This window comes from Lissotriton vulgaris, chromosome 9, assembly GCF_964263255.1.
Source record: "Lissotriton vulgaris chromosome 9, aLisVul1.2, whole genome shotgun sequence".
NCBI lineage: Eukaryota > Metazoa > Chordata > Amphibia > Caudata > Salamandridae > Lissotriton > Lissotriton vulgaris.
Genome location: NC_141697.1, coordinates 1,231,446,182 through 1,231,470,463, shown reverse-complemented (window position 1 = coordinate 1,231,470,463; position 24,282 = coordinate 1,231,446,182). Strand labels below are relative to the sequence as shown.

The following is a 24,282-nucleotide window of genomic DNA, read 5'->3' as shown; positions in this document are numbered from 1 at the left end:
TTGGGGTGAGTTGCCTATTTTGGCACTATGAATATCCCACAGTAACCTTCCCGAATGATTACAAATTCTGCAGTAAAAATTCTGAAAACATGATAGCATTCGGGTGCATTTAAAAGGAAGCTAAACCATGTATCGGCACGTGCATGACAGAAAATGTCAACTTTCCAATGCACCTTTGGCTGCATTGAGGCACGCGCGGGGCTCCGTGGCAGCCGCCCACTCCCACCTCCACTGCTCGTGCCCTTATATGGGCATTTGAGGAGGGACGCACCATCCCGCGGGGGTGCACCTTCTTCAGCTCGCGTTGCTCTGTGTTTCCCGCTCCCGTATTTCGGCACTGCGCCTTCGGTGCGTTTCTCTGTCAGTCACGGCGTCGGGTGCGGTGTGATAACAGACTGGGCCAGTCGGGTGCTCTCCAGCCTCGCCCCCCCTGTCAGTAATGGTCTCGCCCCGAGGCTGCGCCGGGAAGTGACAGCTGCGCATGCGCGTCCAGGACTTCCGCCTTCCCGGACAGGAGCTGCGATGGTGAGTCCTGGGTGGGGTCGGCGCAGGGGGGGTACTGGGGGTGTCCCGCGGGGAGGGTCCCTGTGCCGGGAGGGGGCACATGCGGAGGTGGGGAGGGCTCTGTGTGCGAGGCTGGGGAGGGGCAGCAGCGCCTGGAAGAGGGGCTTCTGGCTGGAAGGAGCTGAGTCGGGGGGGGGGGGGGGTCAGCCAGGAAGGGGCTGCAGGGAGGGAGGGAACACATGAGAGTGCAAGGGTCCGAGAAGAATGTGAGGACCATCCCGCCGGAAACCAGCCAGGGACACTGGGGGCTGACGGAGGGCTGCCCAGGCCCCCCAGGAAGGAAGGGGGTGAGGTGACTCGAGTGCACTCTAAGAGGGGGGTCAGGTGGGGTCCTGAAGGGTGGGCCAGGGGAGGTGGAGGTCCGACCTCCAGGGAAGGACGGCGACAAGTGAGAACCTGCAGGAGGGAAGTAGGGCCTGTGAGGGAGGGAGAGGACTTGCAAGTGAAAACCTGCAGGGGTGGGGGAGGCGAGCAAGTGAAAACCTGCAGGAGAGATTTGGGGGCTAAAGGGAGGGCATGTGAGGATCTGCAGACGGGAGGAGGGCATATGGGATAGAGGCAGGGTATGTGAGGACTTCCAGGTAGGAGGGATTGTGGGATAGGGGCAGGGTATGTGAGGGCCTGCATAAGGGGAGAGCATGTGGGATAGTGGCAGGGTATGTGAGGCCCTGCAGGAGGGAGGGCATGTGGGATAGTGGCAGGGTATGTGAGGGTCTGTAGGAGGGAGGGCATATGTGATAGAGGCAGGGTATGTGAGGGCCTGCAGGAGGGAGAGCATGTGGGATAGTGGCAGGGTATGTGAGGGTCTGTAGGAGGGAGGGCATATGTGATAGAGGCAGGGTATGTGAGGGCCTGCAGGAGGGAGGGCATGTGAGATAGTGGCAGGGTATGTGAGGGTCTGTAGGAGGGAGGGCATATGTGATAGAGGCAGGGTATGTGAGGGCCTGCAGGAGGGAGAGAATGTGGGATAGTGGCAGGGTATGTGAGGGCCTGCAGGAGGGAGGGCATGTGGGATAGTGGCAGGGTATGTGAGGGCCTGCAGGAGGGAGGGCATATGGGATAGAGGGCGGGGTATGTGAGGGCCTGCAGGAGGGAGGGCATATGGGATAGAGGGCAGGGTATGTGAGGATATGCCGGAAGGAGGAGGGAGGAGGGCATGTGTGAAAGGCAGAGTATGTGAGGATATGCAGGAAGGAGGAGGGCATGTGTGAGAGGCAGAGTATGTGAGGGCATGTTTGACCTGCTATGAATGAATGTTTAGTTGAGGGTCTCTTGTCCACTGCAGGAGCAGTAGCCTGTGAGAGGTCTGCAGTTGGCCGAATATGAGTGAGGAGGGGGCTGTTGTACAGGACCGCAGGTGACAAGACGAGCTGTAGGGCCGGCACGTGTGAGAGCCCGGAGAGGAAGGACCCGGGGGATACGCAGGAGGGCGTGGGGCCTCGGGGTATCTGCTGTAGAGGGGATCTTCAGAAGGGAAGGCTTGTGGAGACTTGCAGGGGACAGGCCACTGGAATCCCTCTACGACCAAGTGACGAAGGAAAGCCTGTCGAGTAGTGCATGTAGCACAGTTGAACATTTTTTAAAATACTTAATGAAACAAATAAATAGCTACCGTCATTTCTTTTGCTCATATTTTCTCTCCATTGAATACCTAAATACTGTCTATTGTAGAAAGTTTGATAAAGTTAGTTTACATTGATTTTGTAATTTCATGAAACCAATCCACTTTCGAGCAGCCACTCTCCAGGCTTTTTTAATGCAGTGTGATCGTTGTTCTTTTTAACGATCTATTATAAGAGCCTTAAACATTATATATACATCCTTTTCCAGTTGTTTGAGTTGACTTATAATGAGCCTTCCTGTCATTTTGTGCGCTGGAGGGAATAACAATTGGATATCAGAGGGTCAATAAAAACCCTCTGATATCACCCACCGAATAGGTGCTGTGTGGGACGCATCACTTCCAGATGGGCACAACGAGAGACAACCCTGTAGCACTCGCAGCTCTTGTTTTAAGTGAGTGCAACATCAGTTCCAGACACACACAGAGAGACAACCCTCTAGCAGCTTCAGCCCTCGTTATGAGTGAGCAGCATCAGTTCCAGACAGGCTCACAGAGACAGCCCTCTAGCTGCTGCAGCTCTCCTTTTGAGTGAGTGCAGCATCAATTCCAGATGGGCACAAAGAGAGACAGCCCTTTAGCACTCGCTGCGAGTGCTAAAGGGCTGTCTCTCTTTGTTTCTCTTGTTTAAAGTGAGCGCAGCATCAGTTCCAGACAACACACACAGAGAGACAGCCATCTAGCTGCTGCAGCTCTCCTTTTGAGCGAGTGCAGCAATGGTCCAGCTGGGCACACAGGGGAGTTCATTAAGCACACTTGTTTATTCATATAATGTGCATATATACTTTAACCAGGTCAAAAAATGCTGTGTATATAATCGCCCACTTCGTTCAGCGAAGTTATGCATTCTTACTAATAAAGTTCTCGATTCAACTCTTCTCCAAACAAAGCACTTCTTACAGTGCATTTTAGTGAATATACAAGCATGTTTCCGAAGAGCCCCAATATGCTTTAATATTTCTCATCTGTTCAGTAAACTCCAGTTTCCAGATTGCCAGTATGACCACATCAAAAACATTCTATCCTTTGCAATCTTGAACTATTGTCTATACTGTGTGGAGGCATCTTATACTTATGCTTTCCATCAGCATGTTGTACAGAAAGTGGGCCACTATTACAGATAGTTGTACTTTCTAGATGCAACTTTTATTGTGCATGTATTTGACCTAGCTACGTTCTGGGTGTGTTCTTTGATTTGGGTCTTTCAGGAGGTTCCCTCTCTATTTTCAAATACATTCACTTATTCATGATCCTGTAATTTTGTATGGCATTTGCCTGGATCATCTTTAAAGATTTGAGGTATGCCTGGGGAATCACATCGAGGAATATAACTATTTGTTTTCTATATATAATTGTTTGACTCAATTCATAGTATTACCTAAGAAACATTGCAATATACTTTGAGATGTTCAAATTTAGGATGCGAAAATCTTTAAGGTTGCAGCCTACCAGACAGCGCAGCTGTGTGGCTATGCTCAAGACATCTTGGGGACTTTCAGTAAGTTGACCTGGGAATGCATTCCTTCCATTCCTTGCTATTGGCTTTGTGGTTTGTAACTCACGTTCCTGGCTTTCATTTTCTGGCTTTCATTTTCTGGCTTTATTTGTTTAAGGCTGTCCAGCTTGAGTTCATACTTTATGGGTAGCCATGCGCTATATAAGTGCGTATTCATTCATTCATACTACCTCCCCATGCCAAAACCGTGTTTACAATATTCTTCCACAAACCCGTTTTCTGTAATACACAGGCCTGTAAATCTTGTTCTTATCTCTTCACATTTGCTGCTATGTGTCAGCCTAGCGTGGTGATTTTGGTTAATTTGCATTGTTTATGGCCCATTCACTGTGAAGCACAGGATAAGATCTTATCACAAGAAAGAGCCAGCCACATCATAACACATTTTAACAATGCTTGGTTTACTCTTTGATGTATAAAGCATATGCTTTATTTCTGACATATGTGGCAACTCGTTTTGGAGACCTGGATACGTTTAAAGTGCATTTTATGAAAGCTTTCATGCTCCTGATTTGCTACCCACTAATTTTGTATGCTGTCTGCAACTGTTAATTTTTCGGGACACACATATTCCTGGATATAAAAAATGTCCTCAGTTGCCCTTGCAGGCATTGGGATCATGATTTGAATGGTGCAGTGGAATAGCTGCAAAAAGCTCTAGGAAACCCACTGAACACAGATTATTGCTGTATTTTACTACTAAACAAGCAGTCGCAAGTGCAGTTACCTTGCATGCTCTAGGATTATGATTTGAATAGCGCAGTGGCACAGGGCCAAAAGGTCTAGGAAACCCATTGATCACTGCTATATTTGACTACCAAACAAGCAGTCAGAAGTGCAAATTACCTTGCAGTCACTAGGGTCTTTATTTGAATGGTGCTACAGGTGCAGTGGCACAGGGGCCAAAATGTCCAGGAAATTTACTGTTTACAGATAATTGCTATATTTTTCTACTATCACCAACTCCAGACCAGTTCTGGCCGCAATCCCCCTCCAATGCCTAGCGACCATCAGCCGTCTCAGTGCTCCCTGTGGCTCAGTGTGATCGCCGCCTCCTACTCCACTGCATCGCAACCTGACCCTTCCTCTTTCCCTTCACGGACTTCGTCTCTCGCAGGCTTCCTCTTCTCCCCACTTAGAATACTGGCACGTGTACTGAACTCCTTTTTTCACAATACGGGCAGCTTTTATAAAAAGCACTCCAAGTTCTATAAAGTATTTCAGCTCTTAATAAGAGCACGAGTTATATTGCACAAAGACACTTTTTAATGGCCCTCAGTAGATTACGTGATTTGACCAGGATCACAGGATGTTGAGCAGTTGCAGAGACTGGAACCCGGTTCTCCAAGTCGGCAGCTCTTTCCGGTATTTCACATTTTAATTCTAGTCATCGGTAACATGGACAAAAAACATTGACAAAGACAATAGATTTCACATAGGCGACACCTATGGGCTTTGCCAATGCTTGTTCTTTATTATTACATACAATACAATCTTAAAATGCATGCCTTCAGGATGTGCGCTATACGAAATGTCTCCAACATTTGATTTGACTAAAATGTTGTCCATGTAGAATAGCAAACCCAGGACGTCCAAGGTGTACACGTAACTGACGCCTCTTAGGTCAGTATTGGCATTGTCAGGGTGAGTGGAAGCATGAACGTTTCAAATTTCATGTTTGAAAACTGTTCCTTGAAAAAATATATATATACTTCCACTGATTTAGCCTGATGTACTACTACCACGATAAAACAGTTCTGCATGTCAATAAAATACAGTTTGGGAAATTCTGAAGACACTTTTTCATACTTCACAAGTTTGTTGCGGAATGTCTTTAAAAATGAAGGTGGCCCATAAGTTAACTGTGCAGGACACCTTAGTTACTTGCTGTCTTTCACATCGATTAACTTGTAAATACATGCTTGCCTGTTTTGACTAGGGGGCCTCATGCAAAGGTCAGCAGTGTGCTTGCGGCCCCCAAGACTATAGATCTACAGGAAAGTTATAGTATGGTTTATACAGTAGTGCTGCCTTCAGTGCATCATAACTGCGAGTAAAAAAATAAACAACAAAAAAACGCTATAAGACAGTCTATGCTGACTGTCATAAAGTGGAGAAGTGTGGCTCACTGGTTAGAGCAGGCAGACCCTGAAGCAGAGGTCAGACCCGGGACCAGGGTTCAATTCCCGACGCGGCAGGGTCTTGAGCTCAAATGTCCATGGACTCGATAATTCTCGCTTCGGTGCCTGACCTAATCATGGGTTCACACTCTGCAACTCTGGGCATTAAGCTTGCTTAATCTCCACAACGGCCCCCGCGGCGGGATGCCTGGCTTTCATCTTGGGGATGCACTGTAGGGGCTATCTCACAGGGAAAAGCCAGGACGGGTTCCCAAGGCAAGCACGGAGATACCCCTTCGGGGGTCGATTCTGGCGCTATATAAGAAATGTAATAATAACAATAATAATAAATCTTTTTCTTTTTTTTTTCAGCCATGTGTAGCAAGGGTAAAGAATATTGTCAAACCTAATAGATCTCGCATAGGCAAGACCTATGGCTTTGTTAATCCTGGTTTTCTAAAAAAATGTTTTTATTGATCATCAGTACATATTTTCATGATTTCATTGTTACACAGAGAGTACTTTCTGTCAAAGTTTTTTGTCGAAGGAAAATAAACAAAAGTAGAAGGAAGTGAGAAAAGAGAAGAAAAAAAATTAAAAAAGGAGACAAGGGATCAATATTTACAACGTTAAATGAGTGTCTAGACAAACTGCAGCCTCTTGACCACCAATTGTATTCCATGCTGCTATTACTACCCTTGACTTCCTTCCATCCTCTTTCCATTCTGCCATTGAAGTTCAGATACGTTTCCCCAGCTGTTCAGCTTTTTGACCCTTTTTTTCATATAGTGCTTTCTCATTATATGTAGCTAATAGCCGTGAAATCCATTGTTGGAATGTTGGAGGGTTTGGGTCTTTCCATAAACAAGCTATGCATATCCTGCTTATCGCCATCACTAAAAAAATAAATTCTTGGTAATCTACGGAGACACCCTCCTTGACTACGCCCAATACCATTAATTCATTGGTTAAGCTAACAGAAATCCCTAATGTTCTGTTGCAAAACTGTTCTAATGACTGTTTGAATGGGTCCAAGCTTGGGCAGGAGGCAAACGTGTGTTGTATCAGCTTCGGTACTTTGGCATCGTGGGCAGGTTATGCCACTTGTTCTCTCCCCCCCCCCCCCCCCCCCCCCCCCCCCAGCGAGCTATTTTATATGCAGTGTTATAGAGCTCATGGATAGTTTTAAAGTATTGTGCCTGGAGGTTTGCTACCTTTAGCACTGTATTTCCCAGCTTAAGTGAGGTTTCAAACTCGCTCCCTTCTAAATTCAATTGTCTTCGCCATTTTTCAGAGGCTTTCCCCTGATCATCTTCAGAGTACTGGCTCAGTTCCTCGTATACATGTGAAATTGTGCATCCCCCCTCACTCCGTACTTGTTCCATGACTTCTTCTCTGTTGAATACCATATTGCCCCCTTGTTTTTTAGGTCTCACCTGTTAATGCGCTTGCAAGATATATTGGGGCTTAACCAGAGCTTAACCATCAGGCGATTTGATGCTGTGCCCGTGAAAAGCAAGCTCAATGTGCAAGCGCATTGACCTAAAAAGCGCGTGCACATGAAAGCCGGCCATCTGTTGCTTCCCCAGCAGCTTCACTTGAAAGGCATCCGCTCCGCCCCCTGCTGCATCAAAGGCTTTCATTTCGCACTTTTCACAGCCGCCAGGCCGTGTCGCATTTCTCCCCCCCCCCCCCCCCCCCCCCCCACACCAATGCCTAGAGCTTGTCTCCCTTCTAACGTACCGGCTTGTTTATTTTTCCGCTGTTTTAGCTAACCTTGTGTTTAGCTGGTGTTTCGTGCGCCTGTTGGGTTGATTGTTAATCTTGCATTGCTTTCCATCTACAAAACCAACACTCGCCGTGACCTTTTTACCGCGGCATTCTGCGTTTTTAATAGAAAATGAATGTTTTGAGGTTTACCAGGCTTTCATTTAGAAGCACCATTCTGCTTACAATTGACCGATTCACTCTTTTTCTCGACATTTGCAAGACGCTGCTTATTGTATGTGAATGCTTGATAAGTGATTGTTTCATATTTAGCCCTACATCTAATTTTTTTATGCGGTTTTATATCCCGTGAACTCGCACATAAGGTATTGTAGCGCTTAAGATAAGCACCAGTTACATTACACAAGGATGCATTTACTTATGGTGGCCACTGAGACATTAAATAATTTGCTCAAAACAACAGCATTTCAAGCCAGCACTAAAACTCTACTCTGTTCCAACATCAGCTGATCTGGCTGTCACATCACAAACGTGATTTTTTCTGTTCCAGTCTTTTAGGTGCCTGCTCCATCCCCATCCATACCTAACAGGCACAAATGCAGTTAAAAAAAAAAGCATATTTCACTAGTATACAAATGGCTTCATCCTGGCCCTTTTAAGATGCAGCATATCTCTTATCCGCAGCCCTACTGGCAGCAGCGGTTTCAAATATGTAATTGCCATATCTTGTTTGTAAATGACCTTATCTCCCCATGCCGTCCCCCAATACCTCCAAACAGCCCTGTAAATGTTTATTTTAATGCTCATTAAGATAGCACAGGGACACTTTCTTTCAGTTTCACATTGATCCGGAGTAGGGTCCAAAGTCAATAATGCGCATGCATTGCATTCTGTTTTTTTTTTTTTATGTAATGTCGACGAGCTTTCAGAATATTTTAAAGACACACAGTACTGCGGCTTTTAATAAATTGCTCCCATGTTTTTTGATAGCGATGAGGTTGTTGTCAAAAAGCATCTCATTGTGGCATGTGATTGTTTTCTTTTATGGTGGATGATGAGACAAATCCTATGTACAGCACAACGTGGGGCTATTGCAAGCAGGTGGCACTAGAATGAATGGTGCTATCTATTCTTAAGTGTCTTAAAGGAGCCCACACCAAAGAGCCGCCTCCTGCAACAATGACTAGCCTTCACAAAATGGCCATCGTGGAATGTACAGTTGATTGAGTCAAGCTTTATTACAAATGTCACAAAAAATGTTAAATAATGCTATAGGTGTCACATTTGCAAATTCAATAAATATTGGCATTTACAATAACAAAATTAATACATTTGCTATTATAAAAACATAACTTAAAAAAATATTACATTTACAAGACCAATAGCTCCAACTTTTCTAATGCGAGACCTATTGCAATTCCAATGCTTGTTTGTTAGGGCAGACGTGATCTGTAGGTACTTAAAGAGATCTCTGCGCTTGAGACCTATTGCATTTCCAATGCTTGTTTGTTAGGGCAGATCTGATCTGCAGGTACTTAAAGAAATCTCTGCGCTCTAGATGGTAAAGGCGCTGTGCCTTATCAAAGGTGATTATACCGATGGGATCTGTGAAGTGCCCTATAGTTTTAATGCCGAGCGCGTCCCACCGTTTCATTATGTTATCATGAAACACCATCGGCAGTGAAGGATTATTGAATAGGGGAGTATAATGATTCATCCTGCCAATACCTAGCCTTTTCCTGACCGAGGTCCATACTGGCATTGCAGCCCCCAGTGTCTTAAATTTTACTTTCTTGTAGTAATTTGCCTCGCTATATGTTAAAAGCCAGCCTTTAGCCACAGATGTTATAAGCTTGTATGTGTCTGGGATACTCTCGCTGCCTCTCCACTTGTCTTCGATAGTACCCCCCCAGGAGGCCTCTTGCATATTGGAGTACTGCTGCCCAATAATATACCCTACAATCTGGTACTGGCAGACCCCCCGCTCTTTTGACAAAGACAAGTCAAGTCAAGTCAAGTCATAAAATTTGTATAGCGCACTACATACCCAGAGGGTTTCAAGGCGCTTAGGAAGGGGAGGAGGATTATTTATCAAATATCCACGTTTTAAGCAGCTTTCTGAACGCCAGGTGGTTCTGAGTGAGGCGAAGGTAAGCGGGGAGTGAGTTCCATGTTTTAGCAGCCAGGTATGAAAAGGATCTGCCTCCCATGGTGGTCTTGTTGATGCGAGGTACAGTGGCGAAGGCTTGGCTGGAAGAGCGGAGTTGGCGGGAGGGGGTGTAGAAGGACAGTCGAGAGTTGAGGCAATCTGGTCCTATGTCGTAGAGTGATTTGTGTGCGTGGGTAAGCAGTCGGAAAGTGATCCTCTTATTGACGGGTAGCCAGTGGAGGTCTTTAAGGTGACCAGAGATGTGTTCGTTGCGTGAGATGTCTAATATGAGCCTGGCTGAGGCGTTTTGTATTCGTTGTAGTTTCTTCTGGAGTTTAGCGGTGGTACCTGCGTAGAGGGTGTTTCCGTAGTCCAGTCGGCTCGTTACTAGAGCGTGGGTGACTGTTTTCCTTGTTTCGGAGGGGATCCAGCGAAATGTTTTTCTGAGCATGCGAAGAATGTTAAAGCAGGAAGAGGATACGGCGTTGACTTGTCTGTTCATTGAGAGTGAAGAATCCAGGATGACGCCAAGGTTCCGTGCGTGGTCTGTCGGGATGGGTGCTTTTCCGAGGGCTTCCGGCCACCAGGAGTCGTCCCATGCAGAGGGGGATGTACCTAAGATGAGGACTTCTGTTTTGTCTGAGTTCAGTTTCAGACGGCTTTGTTTCATCCATTCGGCGACTTCTTTCATTCCTTCGTGTAAGTTAGTTTTGGCGGTGCTGGGGTCCTTGGTGAGAGAGAGGATCAGTTGAGTGTCATCCGCGTAAGAGATGATGCATATTCAGCCTTTTGCCCAGATAAATAGATTCGCGACTCCCGCCATCTCTTAAAACCAGTTACCGTTGAACTTTAGTGGGATCGTCCTAAAAAGATATAACATTTTAGGGAGAAATAGCATTTTTATTATGTTGCAGCGGCCTATTATTGGTAAGTGTAAGTTATTTATGTTATCTAGATCTTTCCTAGCTTTCTTAAGCACTGGGGCAAGATTCTTCTCTACTAGGTTCGTTAGGTCAGAAGTTATCGTTATTCCCGACCGCTGAGTCTGTCACTCTTAGGTCTACCAATGTAATTTTATTGTTAACCTTGATTTGAGTCTTCCCTTGGTTTAATTTATACCCCGATAATGCCCCAAAGATATCGCCTCTCTTTCTATTCCTACCATCGCCGACATTGGTTTGGGTGATGTAATCGCCAAGTCATCGGCGTAGCCTAGGATTTTTGTCTCGTACCCATTTTATATTATCAGCAAGATGTTTCTATTGCAGTCTATTCTCCTTATAAATGAGTCGATGTAAAAGGCGAAAAGTAGCAGGGACCAGGGACAGACCTGTCGAGTCCCTCGCCCGATGTTTATTGCTCCGCTTACCTCACCCATTACTCTATCTGATCTTGGGATTTATATATAATGCATGTAGAGCCCTTATGCACCCTTTGCCGACATTAGCTTTCTCTAGCGCTGACCATAGGAAGCTCCACAAGACCCTATCAAAGGCATTGTCGGCACCTAATAAGATAAGAGCCATAGGGTCTTGTGAGGCTGCCGCACCATCAAAAAGCGTGCAGACTCTTCTAATGTGGTCTGCGGTGCCCCTCCCTGGGATAAACCCATGTTGCCTGGGCGAGATTATCTTCCCGATTTTAGAGCTCAGTCGACTTGCTAAGACCTTTGAGCACATTTTTGTGTCTCTGTTCATAAGGCTGATTGGCCTGTAAGAACATGGTTGAGATGGGTTTGGTTTTTTTCAGGAATACCACCATTGTGGCCTCTCCCCAAGATGTCGGGGGTGCATCACCCTTCTGAATTTGGATCAGAAGTTTATATAAATCCCCTTGTAATACAGGAAGGATTTTTTTTTATAAAACTCTAATGGGATGAGGTCAGGCCCCACCGTCTTGCCGGCAGGTAAGTCACTGACCGCTGCCTGTATTTCCTCGAGGGAGAAACAAGTCTCCATGGCCTCTTTATCCTCCATTTCAAATTTTTCAATAGACGCCGACTCCAGGTACTGCTCTGTCTTCTCTGGCCGCCCCCCTATTTGCATTGTATAACTCTTGATAAAAGTCTTGGAATATCAGGCAGATCTCCTTAGGTGCGGTAGCTGTGACCCCAGTGTTTGATGATAGCTCTGAGATGTCCCCTCTCGTGGCTGCTTGCCTAGTTTTGATTGCCAATAGGCGTCCTACTTGCTTGCTGTACTCGTACTGCTCCTGTTTCCAGGCTAAGAATTTTCCAGCCGCTTTAGAAGCGATTGAGTCCCCCACCGCTGCCTTAGCTAGGGCTAATTCCTGTAGAATCTCGTTGAGATCTTCTTTGCGACTGATGGCCTGAACTAGTTCTTCCTCCAATGTGATGATCAATCTCCTCTTCTCCTCCATCCCCGTCTTTTCTGCCTTTTTGCGCTTGATGGAATAGCTCATTGTTTCCCCCCTGATGCCGGCTTTCAATGCATCCCACACTACCCCAGATTGCACTGACCCTCTATTTATTTCTAGAAACTCCTTTAGCCACCTTTCCATATGTGTGACATAATTCATATCTTGTAGTAAGGCTCTCTCGAATGACCAGCTAGTGAATTGTGCCTGGTTATTTGAAATTCCTACATCTAATATTAGGGGCTTGTGGTCCGATATTACCAGTGGCAACCGGTTTATTTTAGAGAGTGATATCAACGTTGGCGAGACCAAAAATTAGCCTAGACGTGCTATGGCCTTGTGTGGTGCTGAGTAATATGTACAGCCTCCCCCGATTGGGTTCTGTTGTTCCCACATATCTGAGGCCGTTGTCCCTCATTAGTTGAATCGGGGCTTTGTGGCTTTTTCTCTTTCGGCCTTTAAATCTGGCCGGGTCATCTTTCCACAGTAATATTTAGATCCCCACACATTATTATTGGGAGAGGCCAAGACGCCATCTGGGTATTGACTTGATTTAATATTTCCGGGTCATCGGTTGTGGGGGCGTATATAGAGCATAGAGTGAAGTTCCATCCCTGTATCTGACATTCCACTTTAGCCCAGCGCCCATATTTATCTGTGAGTTATTTTTGCTGTTAACACCTTAGCTCATGCTAATATCGCCAACCTCCTTGTTCTGGTTCCTTGCGTGGTATATGTTAGAAGTTGGTAACCCAGCTGTTCCAGTAGGAACTTACGGGAGGCCTCTACGTGCGTTTCCTGCAGGCATATTATGTCAGCACGTACTGATCTCAAATATTCTTTCACATCCCTACGTTTCCTTGTGTCATTCAATCCACATATGTTTAATGTAACTATCCGCATGAAGTGTGTTTAAATTCACCTTCTGTTTTCCTGTGTGCCACACTCTGATTTATTTTGTTAGCTGATGATTTTCTCTCTCTTTTTACCCCGAGACCCAACCCGAACCTCCCCCCTTGGTGAGCCCCCTCCCCCTTATTCCTCTCCCCCCCCCCCCCCCCCCCCAGCAAAAGCAAGCAGACTTAAGGTCTCTGTGATGGTGCCTGGCGGTCGACCTCCAGATGCAGAGCTTTTTAATATGTACCTTCCTCTATGGTGTGCTTATCTCTAAATCACCCCCTTGGATTCATCCTCTGAATCAAAAGTTACCCCATTAAATGTTTAACTGTGTTAACTTCCACTCCCACACCCCACTCTACTCTAGTCTGTTTCTTATAACTACCTATATCGCTTTCATAGGGAATCAATATCAATGTTGATATCCATATCGATTACTCAGTTTATCATCCTTCTTCTCATTCTCGCGGGGGTTCAGCATTTCCATTTCCTGGTCCTAGTGTGTCCATGTAGGTTTTGGTTTGAATTTCAGATAAAAATACCCTAGTGGTATTTTTATATATGATCTTGAGCCTTGCCGGGTTCATAAGATACGCCTGGAGGCCCATCTGCCGACATGGTTCTACCAATTCTCTCAGTCGCCAGCGTCTCTCGACGGTGAGATGACAGAAGTTAGGGGTAGTGAAGAATGTCTGATTGTCATAGGATCGTTTAGCATTCGGGCAAGCCTTAGAGTAAACTTCCTCTCTCAGCAGATAGTTCCCAAAATATACCAATATAGCTCTCGGTCTTGGTGCTCCTTCCTGTGGTCTAGTATAATTTTTCTTGAGGGCTAGTGGGAATCGGTGAACTCTTTGTATTTCTTTTTCCCACTCCCACTGGCTTAGTTCTGGGAAGGCTCCCTTAATTAATTTCAAGACGAAAGCCCTGATATCGTCCCCTTCTGCCCCTTCTTCTATTCCCAGGACCCTGAGATTGTTTCGTCCTTGCCGGTTTTCCAGGTCTTCCCGTTTCCATTGCACATCCAAGTACTGTTTATCGTACAAGTTTAGTCTAGCTTAGTCTTTACCCTGACAATCTTCCAACTGGCTCGCGCGTTCTTCCAATTGTGCCAACCTAGTATTCGTATTGGTGCAGATTTTTGCCACCTTTCTTACAGTCCTTGTAGGTTCTTGGTAGCCAGCCTGTTCTTTTTTCCCTCTGTTCTTGCCTCCTCCTGGAATTGCTTTATAGACTCCAGTATTGTCCGTAAATAGGGGGTTTCATCCTCTGTTCTTGTTGCTTCCTGTACCGGGTGCTCTGGATACACATTCCTGGTGGCTGAGTAATCCCAATTAAGAGCTACATCCGAATGGGTTCTTCAAGCTCGAGGTTGATCTATTTTTTCCTGGGAGAGAGTCCCTTTGTATCCTTGTCAGCCTTTTTTTTCTTACTGCCGTATGTTTGTGTTTTAGTCCTGCCCCAGCCCCCACCTCTGAGCTAGCCCGTGAGACACTTTCGCTGTCCTCGGTCTCCGCTTCTTTGGGGGTGGGTTCTGATCCATCCGTCACGGAAAATGTTATCTCCAAGTTCTTGAGTGTCCTCTGCCCCACAGATTCCACTGCTAGCGGTGACCTCCTGGACTAGTGCATTCGTAATCCTCTGGTCCTCACCTAAGGGATCTTCAGGTGCCGCGTTTAGGCCTTGTTCCGTTATGACCTGTTGAACTGTCCATTCTTGATTTCGTTCAAGAGTTTGCGCTGCACCCCCCGCACCTTTCTCTGTGCTGGTTACAGATGTCTCGGTGTCCATTTCTATATACCCCCCATTCAGTTCTCGGGGTGATAGCTTTTAGTCTTGGCTCAATGAGTGCTACAGTGGGAGCTGCTATAGTTGGGGTCTGTTGGGGGCCGACCTGCGCGTCCTGATTCCCTTAGGGCTATGCTATCTTTGTCTAATGTTCATGCGCCTTTTTTTGCTGGCCTGTGTGGTTAGCAGGGGAAAAAAAGCCAGTTATGCTCTTTAGGCCACCAATGTTCGCTTCCCCTGGCGTGGGTCCTCTCCCCCTTGTGTTACTCCATGTCCCCGTGTCTTTTCCCTTTCGTGCATCAGCTGGCTCACCTGGAGTATTTTTGGTGCCTTTCCCCGACTCCTTTCCCGGTTCTTTAGCCTGTGTTGTTACCTTTTGGGGTACCCCCACCTGTTCCAGGTATCTTCCCCCATCCTCCACGGGTATTCTTTGGTGCAATCTTGGTGATTTCTACAGTTTTAGCCACAGATTCAACTTCCACAGCAACCTGCACCGAATGGATCCTTAGGAGTGCTCTGCTGGTGAGGCTCTGGGCTCCGCTGCCCTGGCTGTAAACGTCACCGCCTCCAACTCCGCCGACTCCGCAGGCTCTCACTCGATGCTCTTGCAGCTCCACAAGCACTGCTGACACAGACAGCAAAATCGCCGAAATCAGGTTCTCCGCCGCCGCGTAGTCTGTCATCAGGTGGGCGTTTCCATTGAAATTGCTAACTATTTCACGTTGTTTTAGCACACCCTAGCCGCGGTCAATCTCCCGGCATCTGGAGCGATCTGAACCGCCGCCGTCAGCCAGACGCCATCTTGCTTTACCCTGTACCCACTTTTCACCAATGCTGGTTTGAAACATCCTCGCTGTTGTGCTGAAGTGGCTGTAGGGAGCAGACGTAGATAATGCATATCTTTGCTTTCCTCTAGCTTGTATTTCTTAATCTCACCTGATAACAAATCTAGAGGTCCATTGAAAACCAAACTCTTTTTAAAGGCTAAATATTCCATGAGATTCTTGAACTCGTACTATCTGAAATAAAACTGCTCATCTTGGATGGCTATTTGGCAAGTTTACCTTGTTTGTGCCTATCCATTTAATGGAATTGATTTGACATAGTAACATTATTTGAGGTATAAATATTTGGCCCCTGTATTTATAGCTTTTTTCCATTTTTGTTACATTTCACTTTAAAATACTTTCTGTATATGATCGAATTTCCTGCTTTTCATTTCTAAATGTGTTTTACATTCCAGCTTATTTGCCACTTTTTTTTTTCGTATGTGTATTTTATATCAAGTCCTACTTTGGACTTTATTCTTAATATGGTTTCATCCTTCTAATGCCCTTTTGGCACAGAGGCATTACTTAAGAGGCCATTAGCGTAAAATGCTATATTTCCAGTTGTTGTGTAATACTTAAATGGGGTTCAGCTTTTTTTGCGGTCCTTTTTATAAATATCACAAGTAATATAAGGCATAATTGACAATCTTGCTTGGTACCTAGTAATAATCATGAAAACCACTATTTTCACTGTACCTTGCTTTACCTACTCCTCTAGATCTAGCTTCTAACCCCACAACTGCCGACAGTAAATCCAGAATAACCCTATCTAGAGCTTTTGTTTCTCCTTCTGTCAATATTGTTAATCTTTTCTTACGTTTAGCAGTGTTTGGGTTTCTTTCCGATGGCTAAGTTCGGTCTTGCACTCTCTGTGGACTTAGTTTAGTGTTAAATAACTTTTTTTATTAGTTTCAATAAATAGACTTTAGTGCATGCAATAGTGACAAGCATATAATGCAGATCATAAATGATGTGCACTACATATACTATAATTTGCTTTAAAAAAAACTGTACACTGATAATTATTGCAATCTCTCTGGATTTAATCAGTTCTGGTCTGGATGCATTAGGGTTCGTGTTAATCTGTTGGTTCCAATTCACCATTATTGTACATTTTATATTATTATTATTAGAGAAATTAGCTTGCAAGCCTGTATACAACATTTCCACACAGGCTTATTTATGAATGTGTCAACTATCGGACTGTTTTAAGTATTTTGGACCATTATCTCATTATTTCGATAGTTTGGATATTTAGCCAAAGTGTTTTTAATCTGTAAATGTTCCCAGGACAAAATAACATTTTAAAATATCTAATGCGTTCTTTCCGCTCCTCTATTGTGCTTCTGTTCTTCTTTTCTGTTTTCTTACCTCCAGTATGTTAATCATCGTAGTCCATCTTTTACCTGTAAATGGACTCGTAATGAATATGCCAGTAGTTTGTGACCTTTGTAAAGGTGGTGTGCAAGACTTGAAGCATGTTTTGTTCGTTTGCCCTAACTTGACATGGGTCGGTGGCCAGAAAGCGGTTTATAAAGCCAATCCAAACAAAGTGTAACACCATAACTGTACAGAGCTTGATTTCTCTTCTTAAGTTTCCTCCCAACGAATTTGTGTGTTTATAACGTGTTTACATTTTTTAAACTTTTATACATTTTTACTAGTATGAATGCCTAATAATTTTTTATACCAGGTGTTCTTTTATTGCTCTTAATTTTCCTATTTGTTGTTCTCCAAAGAGAACAAAATCAATTCAAATAAACTTGAACTTTAAAACTTTATGAAGTACTATTTGATCCATAAACATATTTTTCATTAAGCCTCCTTTTATGTGGATCTCCTGGAAATGATCCACTGAGGACTTCCTTTAGGGATGATACCAGTTCATCAGATTCACATAATTTGTGTTTTTTTCATGTTCATTCTCTCTCCACTGAGCAGCAATTCAACTACTCTGCTATATTCAAAATCATTATACAGACACGTTTCCTGTTAATTTGGGTCACATGAGCTCCCTATTGGATCTTGAAAAACAAGCTGAAGAACATTCCGGGTTATGAATAACTAGAAATATATTTTGAAGTGAGTACATTATAAACAGGTATAGGATCTTCTTCGGAAGTCTTCTTTTCTTCTCCTTGGAATTATTGCTCTTTCCCTTAGTCTACGTTTACTTGGCAGTTCCATAACCTTTATCTATGGCTGCAGATCAAGGGATAGATTGTTCAACCATTAGATATTATCATGATGGCAACCATATACTAACCCTACTACAATATTGTGACCCTAGACCCGGTCACTCCACTACCGCACGGTCCCCGTTTGCCCGGATTCTGCTGCCAGCTTGGCCCTCTTGTTGCCGCCTCTCCTTAGGGCCCCTGCTCTCCAGGCTTGCCCCGATCTCCAGGCTTGCCCTCGCTCTCCCCCGCTCCGCTTTCCTGCTCTTCCCCCCTCTGCTCCCAGCCGCTGCTCTTCTGCAGCACCGCCCCCTCTCCTGTCTCCCGCTCCCCATTCGCCACCCAGCTCCCGCCTCCCAGCTGCTCCTAAATGGCGGGGACAGCGCGTACGCGCAGCGGCCACGCCGATTGCGCGCCGAAGGTGTGCCAAAGGCAAGCCAGTCTACGCCCGTCCACACCTGGACCGTGCCCAGCGCCAGAACCCCTGGATCCCGCCAGCCAGCCAACCCGACTGAGCTACGACGCCGCCACCCTCCACGCACTCAACACCGGCCGACATCCAGCCTGCTACCAAGCCACCCCGAAACGCACCCACGGAGCCTTCATCTGCCACGCCTGCTACTTCACCTGCACTCGGTCCTGCACCGCGCCAGCCAAAACAGCCGCCAACAACAACCACTTCAAGTGCATTCTGCTCAACACCCGCTCCATCCACAGGCACGCCGTCGAACTATGGGACCTCCTGGACAAAACGGCACCAGACGACGCCTTCTTCACAGAAACCTAAATGAAAGCCTCCTCAGCCCCCGAAATCGACATCGCAATTGCCATCCCGGATGGCTACAAGATAATCCGGAGGGACCGCGTGAACCAGACCGGTGGAGGCATCTCCATCGCCCATAGAAACACTATCCGCATCACGACCAACACCGACGACACTCTCGCCACCGCAGAGCACCTGCACTTCCAGATTCACACCGACCCCAAGACCACCCTCAGAGGAAACCTCATCTACAAACCCCGGGGACCACGCTCACACTTCAGCGAGGCTATCGTAGACCTCATCAGCCCGCTCGCCCTCGCCTGCCCCGACTACATCCTCCTAGGAGACCTCAACTTCCACCTGGAGAACGACCAGGACAACAACACCACCGCCCTACTAGAGAACCTTGCCAACCTCTGATTCAAGCAACTGGTCAACACCCCCACCCATTACGCCGGCCACACGCTCGACCCTGTCTTCTCCTCCAGCAACCACATCTCCTTCAGCCACACCACTGAGCTCCACTGGACCGACCACAGCTGCGTACACTTCAATTTCAGGAAAACAACGACCCACCACCGCCCTCCACAAACCTCCCGAAGATGCTGGAGCAAGATCACCACCGACCAACTCGCCACCTCCTTGCGCCTAAACCCTCCCACCAACACCACGGACCCCAACGAAGGAGCCCGCAACCTCACACAGTGGATCACCGACTGCGCCGACACCCTTGCTCCACTGAAAAACCCTCCCAGCAACCTCAACAGCAAGAAAGCCGCGTGGTTCACCAACTATCTCAAAGACTCCAAGAAATCCTGCCGTGACCTCGAGAGAGCCTGGCGCCACAACCAGTCAACGGATAACATGACAGCCCTCAAGAACGCCACCCGCAAACACCACCAGCTGATCCGCACCACCAAAAGGTCATCCTTCAGAGAACGACTGGACAACAACACCGACAACAGCAAGGAACTCTTCAACGTCGTGAAAGAGCTTTCCAACCCCAACACCTGCGACAACAACATCACGCCTTCTCAAGACCTCTGCAACTCTCTGGCCACCTTTTTTCACTGTAAGATCGTCGACATACACGACCGCTTTGGCGCTCAGAACACGTACCCCCACCACCGAACCTACACCCCCCGCCACCACCACCATGTGCGCCTGGACTCAGGTCAGAACGGAAGATACCACCCACACGATGAACACCATCCACTCTGGCTCCCCAGCCGATCCCTGCCCACACCACATCTTCAACAAAGCCGACTCCATCATTGCACCCATACTTTGGGACACCATCAACAACTCCTTCATATCCGCCACCTTCCCGGAGAGCTGGAAGCACGCAGAGATCGGCGCCCTCCTGAAGAAACCCACCACAGACCCCTCAGACCTCAATTTCCGCCCCATCTTGCTCCTCCCCTTCCCTGCAAAAGTCATCGAAAACCATCAACAAACAGCTGACAGCCTTCCTGGAGACACACGGCTCCCTCGACCAGTCGCAGTCCGGATTCCAAGCGAACCACAGCACGAGACCGCCCTCATTGCGGCCACCGACGACATCCGGTCCCTGCTGGACAACGGAGAAAGCGCCGCCCTCATCCTGCTCTACCTTTCGGCTGCGTTCAAAACGGTCTGCCACCGCACCCGGACAACCCGCCTCCCCCACGCCGGGATCCATGGAAAGGCCCTGGAATGGATCACCACCTTCCTCTCCGACAGAACCCAAAGAGTCCGTCTCCCGCCCTTCCTCGCAGAAGCCACCAAGATCATCTGCGGCGTACCTCAAGGCTCCTCGCTCAGCTCCACCCTCTTCAACGTATACATGAGCCCCCTCGCAGCCATCGTACGCAAGCACAACCTCAACATCATCTCCTACGCAGACGATACCCAACTGATCCTCTCCCTCACCAACGACCCCACATCCGCCAGAGCCAGCTTCCAGGACGGAATGAAAGACATCGCAGACTGGATGAAGCTCAGCCGCCTGAAACTGAACTCCGACAAGACGGAAGTCCTCATCCTCGGTCCATCCATCTCCGCTTGGGACGACTCCTGATGGCCCCCTGCTTTGGGCCCACCACCCAAGCCCACGGACCACGCACGCAACCTGGGCTTCATCCTTGACTCCTCCCTCACGATGGCCACGCAAGTTAACGCCATTACCTCCTCCTGCTTCAACACACTCCGCATGCTCCGTAAGATCTTCCGCTGGATCCCCACTGGAACCAGGAAAACGGTCACCCAGGCCCTCGTCACCAGCCGTTTGGACTACGGGAACGCCCTCTACGCTGGGACCACCACCAAACTACAGAAAATACTCCAGCGCATCCAGAACGCCTCAGCACGACTCGTCTTGGACATCCCCCGACACAGCCACATCTCCGCCCACCTGAGGAACCTGCACTGGCTCCCCGTCAGCAAAAGGATCCCGTTCAGACTCCTCACCCACACACACAAGGCTCTCCACGACTTGGGCCCCGAATACCTCAACAACCGCCTCACGTTCTACATGCCAACTCCGCTCCGCCTGCCTCGCCCTCGTCACCGTCCCACGGATCCGCAGAACCACCACCGGAGGAAGATCCTTCACCTACCTGGCGGCCAAAACCTGGAACACCCTCCCCACCTACGACTCACCCAGGACGATCTCTCCTTCAGGAAGCAACTCAAGACCTGGCTTTTCGAGCAGTAGCAGCCCCCCCCTCCCCCTCTGCCCAGCACCTTGAGACCCTAGCGGGTGAGTAGCGCGCTTTACAAATACTCTTGACTGACTGTTCTATTTTATTTTGTCTCGTTGGCTTATCTAACATCCTTAAGTTTTCTAGTGACTATCGGTATTTCTTAGTATGATTATGGTGCCACTCTTAATACGAGAGGGTTATGTTTTTTAGAAAATTATTGGTCCTTGTACTAATATTCAAAATAGGTAATCATAAATTGTGAATACAAACGATTTGCAATTTCGGATTTCTTATATCGAATGTACTAAAATGTATTCAAACGTTGTTGCAATTTGCACACTGATGTCTACCGAATCCTTTTGTATTTTGCGAACCAACATATATATTAAGTTGGATCACAAAGTAACAAATCATAGTGGGTCTCTATTTGACCAAATGCATTAATATGCATGAGGTAGATCTCAAATTGCTGCCCACCGATCAATGGTGGTCTGCTGGGGTCCTAAAACCACCATGTTTATGATGGCTTTTAAATGAAGATTTTTTAATGTAGCTATTTGATTCTATGAGGAAAATAGGATGACTTTAACATAAAATACAACAATTTGAAAGAATATACAGTGGTCCCAAGGACCACTGCCTGTTATTAAAATAAAAAAAGTGAAGGCCACAGTAGCAGGTTTTCGACCAGACTGGGATCACAAAACATGAATACATAACTTAAGGAATCTGTAGTTGGAAGGGACGCCCATTACATACCCTTCTCGAATACCAATTAAGTATTTACTCACACCCCTTACAATTTGGGTTTGTGTATTTAAAAATGCAGTTGCCATGGCTCAGATTTGACCTTTTGCGACTGTAAATTTGCTTGCTACATTTGGCCCAATATTTTCTATCCAAGGTGCTGTATTCCACTTATTAACTTGTTGACCATCTAGGTGAGTGTCTTGAAGTCAGATTATTTGTCTTTTAATTGCCTTTTTGTTTGATATGGTATGTTTTCCACTTTCATTATGTGCCATATACAGAAACGCTACAGAATATACGGCTGAATAGAATTACACCAAATTTGGCAGAAATTTTCGTTTCTTGGAAAGCGTGCTTATTGAGGTTTGGTGTAAATCTGTTTAGCTGGTAAGACATTAAGGGCTTGTTGGAAAAATAGTGTTGTGCTGCCGTCACAGAACTCCAGGACATTATACAAAAAATAAAACACTGAACAAAACATAGAAGGGGCAGGCAGTGATACTTTGGCCTAGTATTTCCAAACTGTGGGTTGCGAGCTTGTTTTTGGTGGGTCACCAAAGTCCAAGCAATAAATGGAGATGACTTTAAATGCTGTATTTATCGTGTCACATTTGCTGTACTTCAAAGACAGATTTCAAATGTCAGGCTGGGTCTTCTGACAAAATGCTGCTTATTTTTTAACGTTAAGATTGGTGTTTACAGTCTCCTCTCACTCCGCAGTCAGAGAAAGAAAAGTAAAGTGAATTATGTGGGAATATTGCTGGTTTTCAGGGACTGTGAAAGGAAAAGCTGTAAGATGTGATTATTTTTGTACCACATAAGAAAATGTAAATACCGGTAAGTCAACTGTACAATTTCAGCAGTTTGAATCAAGATACTTAACTTGGTGATGCACAGTTGATACATATTCACTGAAATCTGATTTCCACACAATATAATATGTATGCAGTACAGCTGAATAACAGTTTAACTGTGTCTGTGCAAATTTAGTGGTCATTTCACTGGATAATTAGCAGTCTGTAAATGCCAGTGCACTACCAGACAAAAGGGCCAAAATGAAAAAAGAAACATGGGTTTTGCAGGGTCCAGCGGAAGCCATCACGGATTCCCTGTGCTCCAGTGGAAGTCCAGCAGCACCAAGAAAAACATTTAAAAAAAGGAAGAATGTTGGGTGGGGTTCCTTGGCTGCTCGCGGGGGCTTGTCCGCCTGCAGTCGTTAGATTCCTGAACTACCCAAAACCAATGAAAGCACACTTTCTGAGTAAAGTTCTACTTCCATGCCCGGTTTGGTGTAAATCCATTAAGAGGTGTGGACTGTAGGCACAACCAAATGGAAAAACACTTCTTTTTCACCCCCAGTAACTATTTTTCGACTTCACTGATCTTCACAAATCTTGCCACGCTGAACCTTATCTGACTAGGCTTCTGGTTTGACATATTTCTTGTAGATCCGCCCATGGGGTCAAATGTTATAGGCAAATCAAAAACGCCTTTTCAATGGAAATGGAAACTACTTCTTTCTCAACCAGAACTATACAGTAGTCCGTGGTCCAGCACTGTTCATCCATTGGTCTTGTGAGCGTCCATTCACATTTTGCTTCTGCCCTTTCCTGCATGTGGGCCAATAGGTTAGTCCACTTTTGCGTTTGGCCATCGTGCACCGTGAAAATGTCTTTTAGCTTGATCCCATGTGCACAAAACTGAGTACTCCTCTGTTCCAGAGCTTGTGGGGTAATACTATTCTTTGTCCTTTATTGTTTGTCATTCGGGTTATATCTTGAAGGTATAGTAATTCAAGGCTAGTACAACTTTTTCTTTGCACCAAGAAGAATATCATATTTTTCTCTGTGATGTGCATTAAAACTAAAAATGGTTTCTGTTCCTGTCCTTGGTACACCTGCCTCTAGGAAGCATATATTTTAATAAAATATCTACTTGTCCATTAAACAAGAATGCTTCATTAATCCATTTATCCTGTAAAAAAAAATCCACATGTCCCTTTTAATGCCAGGTAATGAACTGAGACATTATGACCACGTTCTCATACCAGAACTCTGATAATAGTCACTCTGGTTATGTCAGGTCTCATATTATATCAGGGTTTGGATTCTTGCAAGGCTCTGATTTTGCTGTCATTCTGCAAATCTGCATACAGGGCCTGGATGAAGACGGGAAGTAGTAGTTCTAGGGTTGTAATGCAGTCTGCCTTACCCAGAAACTTGCATGTTTAAGGGTATTCACCAACTCTTCTCAGATCTGTTCCCAGATGGAAAAGGTTGGAAATCTACTTCTGACAAGGGTACAAGTAAAGCGTTTACC

The 24,282-nt window shown here is 46.2% G+C and overlaps 1 protein-coding gene across 1 annotated transcript in view; it reads left to right on the top strand.

Annotated features, from left to right (window-relative positions):
* Positions 1-373: 373 nt before the first annotated feature.
* Positions 374-24,282, top strand: part of TTLL3 (tubulin tyrosine ligase like 3) — a 306,216-nt gene continuing 282,307 nt past the window's right edge. Inside the window, exon 1 of the mRNA XM_086939577.1 lies at positions 374-525. Coding sequence (XP_086795703.1) covers positions 523-525 — 3 coding nt within the window. The 5' untranslated portion in view covers positions 374-522. The remainder of the gene's footprint in view (positions 526-24,282) is intronic.